We start from the raw sequence: 18,702 nt of genomic DNA, 5'->3' as shown, positions 1-18,702 counted from the left end.
GTCAACTGACTAACAGATAACAAATTCAAAGGGAAGGTAGGAACAAATAGAATATCAGTGAGCTGAAGTGATGGTGTAGCGGAAGTGAATCCTTTCCCTTGAACCTTGGTTAGAGAACCACCAGCTATGGTAACAAACTTATGTGAAAGACACAGAGATACAGAATGTAATAAATGTATGTTACCTATAAGATGCTCAGAGGCTCCTGAGTCAATTATATAGGATGAAGATGAGGCAAATAGCATACCTGAAGCAGTGGTGGTAGCAGTATTTAATGAGGAACTACGAGAAGAACCTATCATTTTCTGAAACAATTCATATTCTTCATCAATAAAAATTTTCTTTTTAGTTGTTTTTGTGGGCTGATCCTCTTTTATATCACCTACCAAGGCTTGATTAGCCTTTGTCAAGTCTGAGTTGTCGTTGACATTATAACATATTTCTCCATAGTGACCATTTTTTCCACAGTAACTCCTTTCCTTGTAATAGCATGTATCGATAGAGTGGCCATATCTCCCACAATGAGTGCATGCTTTCCACAATTTTTCATGCTTTTGATTAGCCAACTAATCACAATGGTATCATTTTTTAACCATTTGTTATAAAAAATGTCTTCTTGATTAATAGGTGGGCTACGGTTGGTGAGATGACCAAGTAGGTCCTTTGTTATAAGAAACCTCCGAATCGATGTGGACCAACTCATAAAATTTGATACCTTCGTAAGGGTATTGTGGTAATTCTGAGTATACCACCTTTGCTAGTCACATTTTCTTTAGCCATAATAGGCACTTCAACGAAAATAATTTCCCAAAGAATTCTAATCAAAATATCAAAGTAGTATTCTTCAAACAACTTGGTGCATGGAAAAATTTAGCATTGATGCTATACAATCATTAATCTGATTTTTTTCTTAGTAAATAACCTCTCATAGTAGACTCAATATCAATCTTCTATATTAGGGGAATCTTGTTCCCACAAAAAAAAAAAATTTCAACAATCTGATCATGGACTGGTCTCGATTAACAGAAATTCCAAACCGATAAAACTGCTTTGATAGCTTCTTCTAGATTGAGAGACATTCATATCCACAATCTCATAAGATGAAAAACATTCACATACTCATCTTTAAATGATCTTATAAATCTGGAAACCAGTAACATGAAGTAATAAAAAAAATAATGAAGGAACTTATCTCACGCTTTTTGATCTTCCTTCACAAGGAGCCATCTATGAGTGGTGTTGATCATATCTTCTTAAAGCGTTCCTTGTGATGTAGGGTGATATGCCCGGATCTAACACAGGGGGGTGAGGAAGATGAAGAATCAAGCTTTCGAAGGAAGCTTACACCTTGGACCTCGTTGGGAGAGAGAATCCAATCTCAAGCTTTCGAAGGAGCTCCACCTTGGGCCTTGTGAGGGAAAGAGCCCGATCTCATTTACAACTATTGATCAATGCTTGCCTTCATTCATCACCCGACGTCCCTATAAAATATTAGGGAACACACACCAATAAAGGCCAACGAAAGGGTCATAAGTTTGAAGGAAATTACATCAATACTTACTAATTGCAAAACGCTGGAAATTACATGAACACCCTCTACATCTACTGGTTACTCTAGATGCTATGGAGTCCATAACATCACTCTCCTCCTAGAGAATGAGCTTGTCCTCAAACTCGAAGGTAGGTCTACTTGCCCGTGCCGACGTTGCCATCCATGCACAAGTGTCAACCATGGTATCTGTGTCAGCCCGCTGAACTATAAAACGAGAGCATCCCACTAGAGGAAATTTTATTTTGTTTTTATAAAAAAAACTACATAACCAACTCTCCTCAAAATGGCGAATCGCCCACCTGTAGTTTTATGTGTGCCTTCTAGACCGCCTTGGTCGTGGTGCAGCAACATCGACCTTCGCATTTTCATCTTCCTTGTCACCACTGGTTCCTTGTGTGTCACCTTCAGCTTCAGAGCTTCTCTTTTCCTTGAGTGGTACGCGAATAAGAGCTCATTTTTTGCCACCAAAGATAACACTAAAAATGACTATTACAAGGACAACAACCACGGAGACAGGAATGCCAATAGGAAGGTTAGGCTGACGCCCTCCCATCTCAAGGACATCAATGATCTTGAACTAATATGCGGCTAAGAAGGGAATATCTACAATCCGGTAGAGTACATCAAAGACCTTCTGATGAACAGCAGAAAGTCCACCAGATGTTGCAACTTCTTCTTCCTGCTGCATTTCCTTCTCCAATTCAAATTGAGGCTTCCATGGAGTCACCCTGACGGATTCTGCAGTCTCCTCATCCCCAACTAGCAATAGAATTTCAAAAAAGATCCCATCCGACATCGTCCTTATCGCAATTCCAATAGCACAACCAGGAGCAGACTCACACTTAGGATTATCAATAGGCGGTGCCTCCCATGTACCCTCCGCATCCACGGTGCAATCTTCGGGCCTCTTAGCTTCGGTGGTGTCAATCTCCTCAGGTTCACCATCCAACCAGCCGTCTGGCTTCTCTGTATCCTCATCTTCAATTTCAATTGGGACAACTTCATCCCAATCGTTTGGCTGTATAGCTCCAGGATTTGGAATCATAGCTCTCTCATCCCCATCCTCAGGCTTCTTATCATCGGGAGCTTGTATTGTCGTAGGTGGGATAAGAGGAGGCTCCAATTCAGCAGCATCAGGACCAAGATTCGCTGGCTCAGTTCCCACTATTAATTGACCTTCAAACAGAAATAGAGAATGGCTGTACTAAGAAGTTGGAGTGAACGGGTCAGTATACTCTGCTAGAATTGCGGGTATGGGTAGCACTGTGTTGTAAACAGCTGTCAAAAGGACAATATCACCCAACTTCAAAATTTGCAAGTGGTCCTGAATCCCAGAAATGGCATCACTAAGATAGATAGAAATAAATCCAGCACGCAAGCTATTCACTATCTCTATGACAGCAGCACTATAAGAAATCTGCACAGCAAGAACAGCCTAGGCGTGATCTGCCACCATGACTGCTCCATTTGCAGAATGCAGTATGTCCCCTTGAGGTAAAGCAAAAGGTAGCCCCTGAACTGCATATTGAGCAAGGTTGCCATCTTGTTCGGTATAGAACTTGTTGAGATTGTCACAAATGATGGCAAGATCCTTTCTGGAGTTCATCAGTAACTGTTGCATCACCTCTCTCTCATGAGTAACATCAGGCTTCTCCGATTGTGCTAAACATTCAGCCGCCAACCTGTTAGCTTTTGAAGTTGGTTTGGCACCTGGTTTGGTGCTGGAACCGTGTCCCACCATGTCTGTAGCTAAATAGAGACCATCTCCACACCCATGAATCCAGTGTCCCAAAATAATTGCATTCCATGACACTACATGTTTCTTGGGCAATTCATCGAATAGCTGCAATGCCTCGTCTATTGCCTCTATCTTCCCAAAATATTGCAGCCAAATTATAGGCCGTGTTCGACTTCCACTGCCTACTGAAGCTACCTGGTCCAAATAATAAGCAAAAGGAAGCACTACTAAGCATTATACAAACAGAATAGTCAAAATTGTTGTGACTCGAATATGAAGCTCATTCCAATCGTTCCAATGCATTCCAGCTATTCCAATAAGATTTCCAGCAGGCAATTGATTCAGTGACATCAATTGAAAAGGAAAGGTAAAAGCCGAGTCTAATTTCGGGGTGAGGTTGGGCATTTTTTTAAGAAAACTAGCAGTCCTTACCTCCTGTGAGGGATAAGGGAACAAGCACCTAAACCCTTTCAATTGGAATTCCACTGCTATGGACGAACATGAACTGCACATGCTCGTCTGTGATATCGAATTCATCTCCTGGGCACGCCGGTCGATGTCACCCACACCACCCTCAGAGTCCTCGTCCTGTTTTGGCCATGGCCAACCGAGAATCAACGTTCCAGCAGTGTCTGCTTCCATCAAGGCCACACTCTCCATGGGGGAATCAATTGTTTTGATTTGTTGTGCTTTCCTATTCCCAACCCCGTCGTCACCGAGAAGAACAACCTGAGGAAGCTTTCGTTGACGGAGAATAGGTGAGGGATGTGGCCGGAATGATTGGCCGAGGCGAAGGTCCCACGGTGGTCACCGTTTCCACTTGCCCAATGTTCGATTCGCTCTGTCGTCTGCCTGTGTCCGATGGCGAACAACGGAAAATCGGGGATGAAGGGTTGAATAGAGCAGGCGCTCGTCGGACCGTTCTAACGGGATTGGTGCCCCATAAGCTGCCAAATCATCCAGTGCCATTTTCTGCATCTCTGGTGGAAGAGGTATGGCTTCTCGTGAGACAGGGGTTGTGGAATACCCCTCCGATTTCCAAAAATTGGGGTCTCCGCCGTCTGATTTCGGAAATTCGGGGTGATTTTCCGAGACAGAGAGCTCTCGGATTTCATGCGTCCTCTGGTCGGGAAGACGAACAGAAGAAGGGTTCGAGTCGGATCGGAATGCTTCCGTCTGCTGTGCGGGACGCTTTTCTGCGGGCAGTGAGAAGGGAATTTTTGAGGTCAGAACCCAAATCAGCATGTATCGAAGAAAGTTGTGTTGAATACCCTTCCGATTTCAGAATATTGGAGTCCCAAATTATGAATGTTGCCGCTGGAGAGAGAGCGCTCTCTGAGTTTTTGCGTCTCCTGGCCGTCTATGACAGAGCCAAAAAAAAATCCACCGGAGAGACAAAGCCTGTTGCTTCTTTGCAATTTTTTTTTTATGTAAGTTGCACGCCGTTCCCGCGATCCCATGCCCCGTGCCCTCTCTTTTGCCATTTGTCTGTGCATCAACATCCATTTTTTCTAGGGATATTTCTTTGTTCATCACTATCCATTTTTCTTGGCTCATCATATTCTCGCTCTGATACCAGTTGATATACCCGGATCTCAAGCTTTCGAAGGAACTCCACCCTTAGGCCTCGTAAGAGAGAACCCAATCTCATTTACAACTACTGATCAATGCTTACCTTTATTCATCACCAGACATCCCTATAAAAGATTAGGAAACGCACACCAACAAAGTTCAACGAAAGGGCCATAAGTTCAAAAGAAATTACATCAATACCTACTAATTGCAAAAGTTGGAAATTACTTGAGCTTACCCTCTACGTCTACTGGTTACTCTAGATGCTATAGAGTCCATAACATAGGGATCCTAAATTTAATGCTCTGATACCATGTTGAATTTAGGATCCCTTTTTCCAATATTCTAAGAAAGGGAAGAGAGAAATAAAAAAATGAGAAAGGTGAAAGCAGGCTCTCGGGTAGAGAGAAAAAGAGAAGAGGAATAAGGTGTGCGCCAAACAATGAGAGAGAGAGAAATTTACTCAAGAGAAAATTGTAGAATTTTATTAATTCCGAATTACAGCACCTCTATTTATAGTAGAGGAAGTGATAGAGTCCTTATACAATTAACCTTTAAATCTCCTAATTACATTCCAACTCTAACTCTCTAAGATAAGTCTATCTTGAAAGGATAACACAATCTAATAGAGTTCTAATATAAGTTGAACTATAACTCTTCTTCAATAACGTGCAAATACGCGAAGAGGTGAGCTTGTGGCCTTATAATTATTTATGAAAGAGATTCTCATATTCCCACAATTCAATTAGGTACAAAATCTAGAAACTCCCCGTTCATGGTTTTAGAAAAAGAAAAGAAATGATCAAAATGGAATTTTTTTTTTTCAAATTCAATTCTTTTTTTTTCATAGTGACTCAAAAAGAATTTTTTTTTAATAAAGTGACACGGGACTGTTCTAATTGCTATTTTGACTTTATACTTGTTCATACTTGACTCATCAGTTGCTTGTGGAATCCGTTGATTCGAAATCACGGGATCGGTAGATGTCACAGAGGTCCCACGTGATCTTTCAGTTCATATTGATAAGATTCCAGCTCGTGGTGTGTGGGTCCGACTTGATCTTTAAGTCTTCTAACTCATTTCACCTTGTGCTTCTTATCTTCTTAACTCATGCTAGCTTGGATGATAACTCTTCTTGGCTCCCACGTCCTCATGGTGGGTCCCACCAGCTCGTGCATTATGGTGGGTCCTACATTGTAACAACTGCCCTTAAGAGCCTTCAGCTGTCAATGTTTTGTCCATATTTCCTCCCCAAGACACAATAAACTTGATCCAAAATCTATCAAGTGTATCTTCTTAGGATAAACTCATATAAAAAAGGGTTATGTTTGCTATAATCCCACTCTTCAATGTTTACTTGTGTCTAGGTGTTATGGACTCAATAAGACTGAGTCATCTACTTTACTTTTATTATTTATGTTGCTTTTAATTTCGAATTTTATTGATTTGTAATAAGACTTAAAGGTAGGGTAGAATTGGGTTTTATAACCCTAACCTATGTTGATGTTAATTACCCTATTTAAGGGGTAAGGATTGAGAAATAAAGCAAGTTCGGAATTAGCATAAACTAGGGTAATTTAGGTTCCTTCTAGGCTCTCTATTCTAGGGTTCTTGGTGTGAACTCTCTTGGGGGTTTGCTGCATCCATTGGGGAGTCTTTGAGGAGATCTTGGAAGGAAAAGGAGGAGGAATCAGCCTTCTCTTCCATGCTGCAATAGTCATCCATCTCTTCCACGAACTAGCAGTGAGGGAAGAAGGATTTGGTTGAGTCTTAGCATCAAGAAAGGGATTTTCGAGTTGCTGAATTGAAGGAGGTCTTCAAGAGGTATTTTTGTCTATCTTTTCCGAATTTAGAAGAGCTAGAGACTGCCCTCTTTACATTCAGCATTGGTAGTTGCATGAATTCAGAAACCCTACTCATTGACGTGAGGTATAAAGTGGGGTTTCATAATTGGATCCTTAAAACAGTCTCTTGCTGGAATTGGTGCATTCATAATTAAGAAAAGGAAACTCCTTTTCAAGGGGAATGAATTCAGTAAAGGGAAAGGGGTTGTTCTTGAGTAATTATAGCAAGTAAACCCTCTTCACATGAATCATAAAAGAGGGGTTTCATATCTGAGTGCTTAAACAGTCCTTTAACTTGCTGGTTGCATCTATAATTGAGAAAAGGAAACTCCTTTTCAATTATAACGTGTGAGGAAAGAAAAGGAGAGTTTCTTTTCACAAAAACGTGTTAAGAAACCCTCTAACAGTGCTGGATTCATATTCAACTCGCCGAGTTACTAGATCCATGGCTAGGGACCATAACAACTTGGTATCAGAGCAGGGTAACCCGGCAGAGAGAAGCACCAATGAATACTTTGAATTGCTTGAAAGAAAATTTGATATTGTCCTAGAGAGGTTCTCAAAAATTGATATCGATATGGAGACCTTGAAGGGAAGGATGGATAGCATGGAGAATGGTCTAACTACTGGCAAGAAATTTGTTGCATTGGAGGAGAAGTTCACTCTCAGTTTGGAAACTTTGAAAGGAAGGATGGATAGCATGGAGACTGGTCTGAGCACTGGCAAGAACCCAATTCCGGGAGACCATTCACAGATCAGAGGGGGAGATGAGTTTACTAGACACACGAGTTTCTCGGGTCAGCAAGGACCCTTCATTCCGGGGGGACACCTCAACCAGGGGGGAGGCACTGTACCTCTCATTCCAGATCAGAGAGGAGGGGACCATTCGTATAACAGAGGGGGAGATGAATTTCCGAGGCGCACGAGTTTCTTGGGACAGCAAGGACCCTTCATTCCAGGGGGACACTTCTACCAGGGGGGAGGCACTATTCCGAGGTATACTAAAATGGAATTTCCTACTTATAATGGGTCAGAAGACCCTTTGATATGGTTGTATCGATGTGAAAAATTTTTTAGCCATCAGCGAGTCCCAACCTATGACCGAGTCAACGTAGCTGTTTTCCACTTACTAGGGGAAGCACAACTTTGGTACCAGCTAGTTGAGGTTGGTAGTGAGGTGGTAGATTGGGATGAATTTAAGCGACTGTGCTCTCTCCGCTTTGGTCCTCCGGCTTACAGTAACCCTTTGGGAGATTTGGTTTTATTACGCCAAACTGGGGCCGTGGAGCAATATCAAAAATTGTTCCAGGAAAAATTAGCACGAGCCAGCAATATGGTACAAGTGGATCAGCAAGTTGCGCTATTTACAGCAGGACTGACAGAGGCCTTAAAGCTTGAGGTGGAGCTCTATGCACCTGTTGACTTATCCAGTGCTATGAATATAGCTCGTGCTTTAGAACTGGGACAGCAAGCACAGCACAGACGACCTCCATGGTCAGGGGAGCGCATTCCTCCGAGAAACAACCCGGGTATTACTTTGACAGGGGATCCGAGATCTAGTCATCCTACAACTCCTTATATAAAAAAATTGACAAGTACTGAGATGGCAGAACGACGGGCTAAGAATCTATGTTACAACTGTGATGAACCATATCGGGTTGGGCATCAGTGCAAAAGATTGTTTTTGATCGATAAGTTTGAAGATAAGGATTTCAAGGTGACAGAGGATATGATTGAGGAAGAACCACCGGACATCTCCCTGCATGCCATTACTGGGCAGCAATCGGCCACAACTACGCAAAATGGGAGCGGCTTGACAACTTCCACCAGGTCTACCCAGCTTCCGAGCTTGAGGTCAAGCTCGATCTCCAAGGGGGGGCAGATGTTATGGACTCAATAAGACTGAGTCATCTACTTTACTTTTATTATTTATGTTGCTTTTAATTTCGAATTTTATTGATTTGTAATAAAACTTAAAGGTAGGGGTAGAATTGGGTTTTATAACCCTAACCTATGTTGATGTTAATTACCCTATTTAAGGGGTAAGGATTGAGAAATAAAGCAAGTTCGGAATTAGCATAAACTAGGGTAATTTAGGTTCCTTCTAGGCTCTCTATTCTAGGGTTCTTGGTGTGAACTCTCTTGGGGGTTTGCTGCATCCATTGGGGAGTCTTTGAGGAGATCTTGGAAGGAAAAGGAGGAGGAATCAGCCTTCTCTTCCATGCTGCAATAGTCATCCATCTCTTCCACGAACCAGCAGTGAGGGAAGAAGGATTTGGTTGAGTCTTAGCATCAAGAAAGGGATTTTCGAGTTGCTGAATTGAAGGAGGTCTTCAAGAGGTATTTTTGTCTATCTTTCCCGAATTTAGAAGAGCTAGAGACTGCCCTCTTTACATTCAGCATTGGTAGTTGCATGAATTCAGAAACCCTACTCATTGACGTGAGGTATAAAGTGGGGTTTCATAATTGGATCCTTAAAACAGTCTCTTGCTGGAATTGGTGCATTCATAATTAAGAAAAGGAAACTCCTTTTCAAGGGGAATGAATTTAGTAAAGGGAAAGGGGTTGTTCTTGAGTAATTATAGCAAGTAAACCCTCTTCACATGAATCATAAAAGAGGGGTTTCATATCTGAGTGCTTAAACAGTCCTTTAACTTGCTGGTTGCATCTATAATTGAGAAAAGGAAACTCCTTTTCAATTATAACGTGTGAGGAAAGAAAAGGAGAGTTTCTTTTCACAAAAACGTGTTAAGAAACCCTCTAACAGTGCTGGATTCTTATTCAACTCGCCGAGTTACTAGATCCATGGCTAGGGACCATAACACTAGGGATGTCACATTCTTTGAAGACTCTCCATATTATTCTGATAATGCTCCTCCTAGTTTATCTTCCGTACCAGGTTCTCCTAAACTGATTGTGCCCCGTGCTACAGATACTACTCAGCCCCCAGAAACACTGGCTAACACCACAACTGTTGAGTTTTCGGATCCTACCGAGGTAAGTCCATCTTCTCCAGTTATTTTTGGCCCACAACAAGATACTCGTCCTATCGCAATTAGGAAAGAGCCCAGATCATGCACCATGCCCTCTACTTCTCATCCCATAATAAACTTTGTGCTTGTTACAATGTGGGACCCACCATGGTGCTCGAGCTGGTGGGACCCACTATGAGGACGTGGGACACCAAGAAGAGTCCTCACCCAAGCAAGCATGAGTCAAGGAAATAAGAAGGACAAGCTGAATTGAGTTAGAGGACTTGAAGATCAAGTGGGACCCACAAATATCTCATGAAGTTGTCAAATTTATCAAGATGAGTTGGAAGATCATGAGGGACCCACAAGGATAAGGCTACGAGCTGGCCTTCTCCCTTATATTCACGTGAATGAAGCAAGAGTCCTAGTTCAACTCATATTAGACTTCTAGTAGATTGGTTTGAATAGAGTTATCTTAGAGAGTTAAAGTTGGAATAAAATTAAGATTGAAAGGCTAATTGTATAAGGACTCTACCTCCTCCTATACTATAAATAGAGGTGTTGTAATTTAGAATAAATCAAGTTACACATCTCAATCTCGAGTTACTCTCTCTCTCTCTCCCTTTGCTTGGCGCAACCTCTCTTTGCTCTTTTATTTTTTCTTCTCTCTACCCGAAAGCTCTTCTTCCTTTTTCTTCTTTTTCTTTCTTCTTTCTCTTGCTTGGAATTATGGAAAAAGGATCCTAAATTCAGTATGGTATCAGAGCATTATATTTAGGATCCCTCGTCAATGGAACCCTCTAGAGAAGTGATGATCAACACCACTCAAAGAAGGCTCTTTTATGAATGAAGAACACAAGCCGAGAGACAGGCGTTCAATTTTTTTTTTCTTCAGGTTACTGGTTTCCGAATTTAGAAGATGATTCAAGGATGAATATTTGAATGCTTTCATCTTATTATATTATGGATATGCATGCCTCTCTATCTAGAAGGAGCTATCAAAACAGTTTTATCGGTTTGGAAATTCTGTTTACCAAGACCAGTCCATGATCAAATTATTGGATTTTTTTCATGGGATAAGAGTTCCCTGATATAGAAGATTTTTATTGAGTCTCTTATGTGTGGTATTAGAAAAAAATCAGAATAATAATTTAGCATCAATGCTAAACTTCCCCATACATCAAGTTGATTGAAGAAGTACTACTTGGTGTTATTATTAAATTTTTTTTTGAAGATGGGTGGCCTATAATGGTTGACAAAAATATGAATATCAAAGGTGATATAATAAGAATCACCACCATACCCTTATGTGGGGTATCAAATTTTATGAGTTGGTCCACATCGGTTCGAAGGTTCCTTATAACAAAAGACCTACTTGGTCACCTCACCACCCGAGGACCACCTATTGATGAAGATGATATTTTTTATATGAAATGGCTGAAAAATGATACTTTGGTAATTAGTTGGCTAATCAATATCATGGAAGAACATGTCTCCAATAATGTTATTCATCTTGACACTGCTAAACGAATTTGGGAGGCATGTGCTAAACTGTACTCATGCTCGGATACACTACATAGAACCTATGCTATTCTCCAAAGAATGTTGAATACTAAACAAGGAGAAAATATTCATGAGTACTTGGCCTACTTTAAATGATTTCTTCAAGAGTGGAAGTTAGCTCAGCCTTTAACCACTGATATTTATATCCAAGACAAATAGAAGGAAGCCTTAATTACTGCTATTTGTCTTGCAAATGTTAAACCTCATCTTGAGATTGCCAAGAGTCAACTTTTGAGTGCTTCAGCTGTCTCAAAGTTTGATGATGTGTGCGCAACACTACTTCATATTCCAGACACTTCTTCCTCCACTTCTGACGTATCATCCGCTATGTATTCCGATCATAGAGGATCATCATCAGACCGGGTCTGAGGCCGAGGTAGAGGTTATAGAGGGGGCAAAGGAAGAGGTGGAAGGACTGATGGTGGCCAACCAGATGGGAAAGAAGATACCAAGTGTACTCATTGTTAATATTTTGACCACACTATAGATCAATTCCATTACAGGGCATGCACTTACTGTGGAAAAAATGGCCATTATAAAGAAATATGTTATAAAGCCAATGAACAGCCAGAATTGACAAGGGCTAATCAAGCCTTTATGATTGATACAAAAGAAGAACATCTCACAAAATCAGCACCACAAAAAAATATTACATATGAAGAGTATGAACTATTTCAGAAAATGAAGACAATGCTAGGTTCTTCTCCTAGTTCCTCCGCAACCTACCGCTTCAGGTATGCCATCTGCCTCATCTTCATCCTGGATAATTGACTCAGGAGCCTCCGAGCATCTTACAGGTAACAAAAATTTATTACATTCTCTATCTCCGAGTCTTTCACACAAGTTTGTTATCATAGTTGATGGTTCTCAAACCAATGTCCAAGGGAAAGGTTCCACTTCTGTCACCCATCACTTCCGCTCACTGATATTCTTTTCATTCCTACTTTTCCTTTGAACTTAGGGTTTAGGGTTTAGGTTTTAACTTTGGAACTTGTTACAATGTGGGACCCACCATGGTGTTCGAGTTAGTGGGATCCACCATGAGGATGTGGGACAGCGAGAAGAGTCCTCACCCAAGCAAGCACGAGTTAAGGAATCAAGAAGCACAAACTAAATTGAGTTAGAAGACTTGAAGATCAAGTGGGACCCACAAATATCTCATGAGTTGTCAACCTTATCAAGATGAGCTGGAAGATCATGAGGGACACACAAGGATAAGGCTACGAGCTGGCCTTCTCCCTTATATTCACGTGAATGAAGAAAGAGTCCTAGTTCAACTCATGTTAGTCTTCTAGTAGATTGGTTTGAATAGACTTATCTTAGAGAGTTAGAGTTGGAATGTAATTAGGATTAAAAGGTTAACTGTATAAGGACTCTACCTCCTCCTCTACTATAAATAGAGGTGTTTTAATTTGGAATTAATCAAGTTACACATCTCATTCCCGAGTTAATCTCTCTCTCTCTCTCTCTCTATTTGCTTGGCTCAACCTCTCTTTGCTCTTTTATTTTTTTTTCTCTCTACCCGAGAGCTCTTCTTCCCTTTTCTCTTTTTTTATTTCTTCTTTCTCTTGTTCGGAATTATGGAAAAGGGATCCTAAATTCAACATGGTATCAGAGTATTATATTTAGGATCCATCGTCAAAGGAATGCTCTAGAGCAGTGAGGGTCAACACCACTCAAAGAAGGCTCTTTTGTGAAGGAAGAACACAAGCCAAGAGATAAGTGTTCAAATTTATTTTCTATGTTACTGGTTTCCGAATTTAGAAGATGATTCAAGGGTAAATATGTGAATGTTTTCATCTTATTATACTATGGATGTGCATGCCTCTCTATCTACAAAGAGCTATCAAAACAGTTTTGTCAATTTGGAAATTCTGTTTACCGAGACCAGTCCATGATCAGATTATTGGAATTTTTTTCGTGGGATAAGAGTTCCCTGATATAGAAGATTATTATTGAGTCTCTTATGAGTGGTATTAGAGAAAAAAAATCAGAATGATAATTTAGCATCAATGCTAAAATTCCCCATACATCGAGTTAATTGAAGAAGTACTACTTGGTGTTATTAGAATTTTTTTTGAAGGGCCTATCATGGCTGAAGAAAATATGAATATCAAAGGTGATAATCCAATTTTATGAGTTGGTCCACATCGGTTCGGAGATTCCTTATAACAAAATACCTACTCGGTCATCTCACCACCTGAGGACCACCTATTGATGAAGATGATATTTTTTATATGAAATGGCTGAAAAATGATACTTTGATAATTAGTTGGCTAATCAATAGCATGGAAGAACATGTCTCCAATAATGTTATTCATCTTGACACTACTAAAAAAAATTTGGGAGACATGTGCTAAACTGTACTCATGCCCGGATACTCTACATAGACCCTATGATATTCTGCAAAGAATGTTGAATACTAAACTAGGAGAAAATATCCATGAGTACTTGGCCCGCTTTAGAGGGTTTCTTCAAAAGTGGAAGTTAGCTCAGCCTTCAACCATTGATATTTCTATCCAAGACAAAAAGAAGGAAGCCTTAATTACTGCTATTTGTCTTGCAAATGTTAAACCTCATCTAGAGATTGCCAAGAGTCAACTTTTGAGTGATTCTGTTGTCCCAAAGTTTGATGATGTGTGCGCAATACTACTTCGTATTCCAGACACTTCTTTCTCTACTACTGACGTATCATCCACTATGTATTCCAATCATAGAGGATCATCATATGTCTGCGGCCGAGGCCAAGGTAGAGGTTATAGAGGAGGAAGAGGAAGAGGTGGAAGGACTGGTGTTGGCAGAACAGATGGGAAAGAATGTACTCATTGTAAACATTTTGGCCACACTATATACAGTGCTGTTGTAGGGCATGCACTTACTGTGGACGATATGGCCATTGTAAAGAAATATGCTATAAAGCCAATGAACAATCAAAATTGAAAAGGGCTAATCAAGACTTTTTAAGTGATACAAAAGATGAAAATATCACAAAATCAGCAGCACAGAAAAATATTACTGATGAAGAGTATGAGCTTTTTGGAAGATAAGCTCCAGCCCACACAACTAAGGAAGGCCGACATATCTAAGATTATTATAAGATGGGCCACACGACCAAGGAAGGCCCACAAGATGGGTCCAACCCCATAAGAAGTAGGACCCACAATGATTACCATGAGTTGGCATCCTTATCACATCAGTTGGAGGATCAAGAAGGACTCACAAAAGTATCTTATCTTATGGTCACATCAAAGAAGAGTTTTAATTTGAGTTATGTTTGTATTTTATCTATATTGAGTTATTTAATTATGTTAGGACTTATCTTTAAGTCTTAGAGTTTTGTGTAATTGGGACAATGGTAGTTTTATTGTAATTGGATTCTACTACCTTCCTCTACTATACATAGAGGTTCATGTACTCTGATTACAACAAGTTATTGATGTCAATGAAGTATTTCACTTTTTCATAAATTCACCATGGTATTAGAGCAGGTTCTTTGTGTTGACTTGGTCAACTCACGGAGGTAATATGATCCTTTTCTCTAAACCCTAAACCCTAAGTCTAGGTTCGTAGTTAATTTTTTCAGTTCTTATACCCAAAGTTTTCTTTGAGGTTGTTACCTCTATACGGAGTTTTTCATATTGAAAATTATATATTGACGGAAAGATATTTGAGTCTACTTTCTAAAGAAAAATGATTTGTTCCAATCAAAGTTATATACAGAGAAATGTCGATATTTGAATGTGCAAAGGTCAGATTGCAAAAAGGTTCGAGCAACAGCAGCAATCTTCAGATTCCGAGAAAAGGCCAGATTAAAAAAGAGGTTTGAGTGGCAGAAGAAAGCCTCAAGTTCTGAGGTATTTTATGCTATCAAGAAAGAGGCTTTATATGGAGAATTATATATCAAAAGAAATATACGTAAGTCTATTTTTTTACCTATTCAACCAATTCTTGGTATGAGTTTTTTATAAGAAGATATTGTTCTTGGAAGAGTCGATGGTCATTCTGGAAAAAAAGGAGAAATAATATTTAGTTCGGCCAGATGACAGATACCGAAATCTATCAGATTATTTATCTTCTGATAATTATATTTTATGAAGAGAAGTTATACTTGAATGAAAGGTATTTAAGTCTACTTTCATAATGAGAAAATTTCATGTTAGTTTGATCTATATTTAAAGAAATATTTGCAGTGGAAGAATCAAAGGTCATGCTGGTATTCTGTTACATTGAAAATCCGAATTTAAGCCGATTGTTTTGTGTCACTTTTTGAGTTGATATATCAGGAAAATATCTCACTTCTCCCTGGTTTGAGGGCTTATTTATATATCTCTGTTATTTGGGCCTATTTCTACATCTCTGATATTTGGTTCAAGTTGGGATCACTGCCATTACTTCCCAGCTTGAGGTGGAGAAGTACAAGTAATACAAGAAAGAGGTATTTATTCCTTATGTTGTGGATAAGTTTATGTGACCAAAATATTCAAGAAAGGGGGATCACAAAAGATGAAGTTTGTGCATCTAAGAAAAAATATTTATATCAGATTATGATTATTTCATGGGTCCTTCTACAAGGTTTATTATTTTGGTTCATGTTATATGTGTTGGAAGATGGTCGTGTTATATTCAACTGCAGCTATTATGTCTCTTTGGGGACATTATTATTGAAGAAGAGGTGGTCTCATGTCATCATTTATTTTACCAGGTCAAAAAGATCAAAAATTTTTGTGGTTGGGAGTCCATAATGGAGGACCTTCATCCCCTTCAAAAAGATCATAATTATTTGTGGTTGGAAGTCCATGGCGGAGGAACTTCATCCCTGTCAAAAAGATCAAAATTATTCCCCCCACCCCCCTCCCCTTGTAATGGCTTTTATGACTCCTACCATTGGAGAGTCATTGTCCTGGGGAGGGACACGATGGTGGACACTTCATAGCAATGCCGATATACACACTACCAATAGAAGACAGAGTGTGCCTTACATCTAGCATTAGAATTGGAGTATGAAGCAATGACTTATCGGCTAGGAGTGATTTTTACTCTCACTTATGCCTCATGGCCTCTTGGAAGGACGCAACAACGTGAGGGAGAATGTTGGAAGATGAAGACATATTGGAAGATGTGCTATTTTATACAAAAATATTTTATACATCATTTGCAGCAAGTTGGAAGTTCATGTTGTTCTCTCACCCCTAGCTTGAGGGGGAGTGTTGGAAGATAAGCTCAAGCCCACACGACCAAGGAAGGCCCACAAGATGGGTCCAACCCCATAAGAAGTAGGACCCACAATGATTACCATGAGCTGGTATCCTTATCACATCAGTTGGAAGATCAAAAAGGACTCACAAAAGTATCTTATCTTATGGTCACGTCAAATAAGAGTTTTAGTTTGAGTTATGTTTGTCTTTTATCTATATTGAGTTATTTAATTATGTTAGGACTTATCTTTAAGTATTAGAGTTTGGGTGTAATTGGCACAAGGGTAGTTTTATTGTAATTGGACTCTACTACCTTCCTCTCTTATAAGTAGAGGTTCATGTACTATGATTACAACAATTTATTGATGTCAATGAAGTATTTGACTTTTCCATAAATTCAACAGAGATATTTCAGAAAATGAAGATAATGCTGGGTTCTTCTCCTAGTTCCTCCGCAACTACTGCTGCCACTACCGCTTCAGGTATGCTATCTGCCTCATCTTCATCTTGGATAATTGACTCAGGAGCCTCCAAGCATCTTACAGGTAACAAAAATTTATTACATTCTCTATCTCCGAGTCTTTCACACAAGTTTGTTACCATAGCTGATGGTTCTCAAACCAAAGTCTAAGGGAAAGGTTCCACTTCTGTCACCCCATCACTTCCGTTCAATGATATTCTTTTCGTTCCTACTTTCCCTTTGAATCTATTATCTGTTAGTCAGCTGAAAAAATATTTTAATTTCTTGGTTACCTTCTCACCCACTTCATGTGTCTTTCAAGATCTTATAACGAAGCAGGTGATTGGTGGAGGCCATGAACAAGGGGGGTTTTACTACTTGGATGTGCCAAAAATAAATATGGTTTCTACTACTGAAAATGAGACAAGGTTATGGCACAATCGGTTGGGACATCCATCTGCACAGTCTCTTCATTATATGTTTCCATCTCTTAAATTAAGGTCAAAATTTCATTGTAAGGTTTGTCAATTGAGTAAACATCAAAGGAGTACATACTCTTCTCATCTAGAAGTCAAAAGTGTCACTCCATTTTTGTTAATTCATACTGATGTTTGGGGGCCCTTGAGCGTCTCTAATTTTTTCCAAGAAAAATATTTTATTACATTCATTGATGATTTCACTCGCACAACTTGGTTGTTTATCTTTAAGGAGCGTTCTGAGATACCATTCATTTTTAAGTCATTTCATGCTATGTTACTCACACAATTAGGTCAGAAAATAAAAATTCTCCGGTCTGATAATGCCAAAGAATATGTTTCCAAAGACCTTGACTCATTTTGTCAAGAAAATGGCATTATCCATCAAACATCATGTACCTACACTCAAAAAAACGGTGTAGCCGAACGAAAAAATTGTCATATTCTTGAGGTAGCTCAAGGTTTATTATATGCCATGAAAGTTTCATACTTTTATTGGCCTCATGTCGTCCTTATGGCTTGCTTTCTTATAAATCGTCTACCATCTATAGTTCTTGGTAATAATTCTCCTTACTCTAGATTATTATCGAATGATGATCCATTTTCATTACCTTTGAAAGTCTTCGGATGTCAATGTTTTGTTCATAATTCATTATCTAAACACAACAAACTTGATCCTAAATCTATCAAGCGTATCTTTTTTGGATACTCTTGCACACAAAAGGGTTATGTTTGTTATAGTCCCACTCTTCAACGTTTATTTGTGTCCAGGGATGCAACATTTTTTTAAGACTTCTCATTTTATTCTAATAGCGCTCTTCCTGATCTATCCTCAGTACCAGGTTCCCCTCGACCAGTTGTGCCTCGAGATACAGAGATTATTCAACCCCTAGAACAAGTGGCCAACACCACCCCTGTCGAGTTAATAGATCCACTAGAGTTAAGTCCTTCATCACCAGTTATTTTTGGTCCTCAATATGATACTCGTCGTATTGCTATAAGGAAAGAACCTCGTTCATGCACTAGACCTTCTACTTCTCAGACCATTTCAAATTTTGTGTCTCATCATCGCCTCTTTCCTTTATGTTGTCAGTTTCTTTCTTCTATTTCCTCCATATCTGTTCCACAGTCATATCGGGAGGCTCTACAACATCCAGGGTTCTATTTCCTCCATATCTGTTCCACAGGTAAAAAAACCCATTGGTTGCAATTGGGTTTATACTATCAAACATAATCCAGATGGGTCAATTGCACAACTGAAGGCTCGACTGGCCGCCAAAGGTTATACTCAGTGCTATGAATTGATTATGAAGAAACCTTTTCTCCAATG

General features: G+C 39.6%; 1 protein-coding gene and 1 pseudogene across 1 annotated transcript; both read right to left on the bottom strand.

The window, feature by feature from the left end:
* Positions 1–2,129: 2,129 nt before the first annotated feature.
* LOC137942853 (calnexin homolog pseudogene) lies at positions 2,130–2,896 on the bottom strand (annotated as a pseudogene).
* Positions 2,897–2,987: 91 nt separating this feature from the next.
* On the bottom strand, positions 2,988–3,950 carry LOC137941173 (uncharacterized). Its single transcript, XM_068786472.1, has 2 exons — positions 3,723–3,950; positions 2,988–3,485 (listed from the first exon to the last, which is right to left on the bottom strand). Exons 1-2 carry the CDS (start codon positions 3,948–3,950, stop codon positions 2,988–2,990), a joined length of 726 nt encoding a protein of 241 aa, XP_068642573.1.
* Between the last annotated feature and the right edge of the window lie 14,752 nt (positions 3,951–18,702).

Source organism: Aristolochia californica, unplaced genomic scaffold, assembly GCF_029961685.1.
Source record: "Aristolochia californica isolate CCGP_79_NKW_82.1479 unplaced genomic scaffold, dmAriCali1.0.hap1 SCAF_10, whole genome shotgun sequence".
NCBI classification, from domain to species: domain Eukaryota; kingdom Viridiplantae; phylum Streptophyta; class Magnoliopsida; order Piperales; family Aristolochiaceae; genus Aristolochia; species Aristolochia californica.
This window is presented reverse-complemented; position numbering and strand designations above follow the sequence as displayed.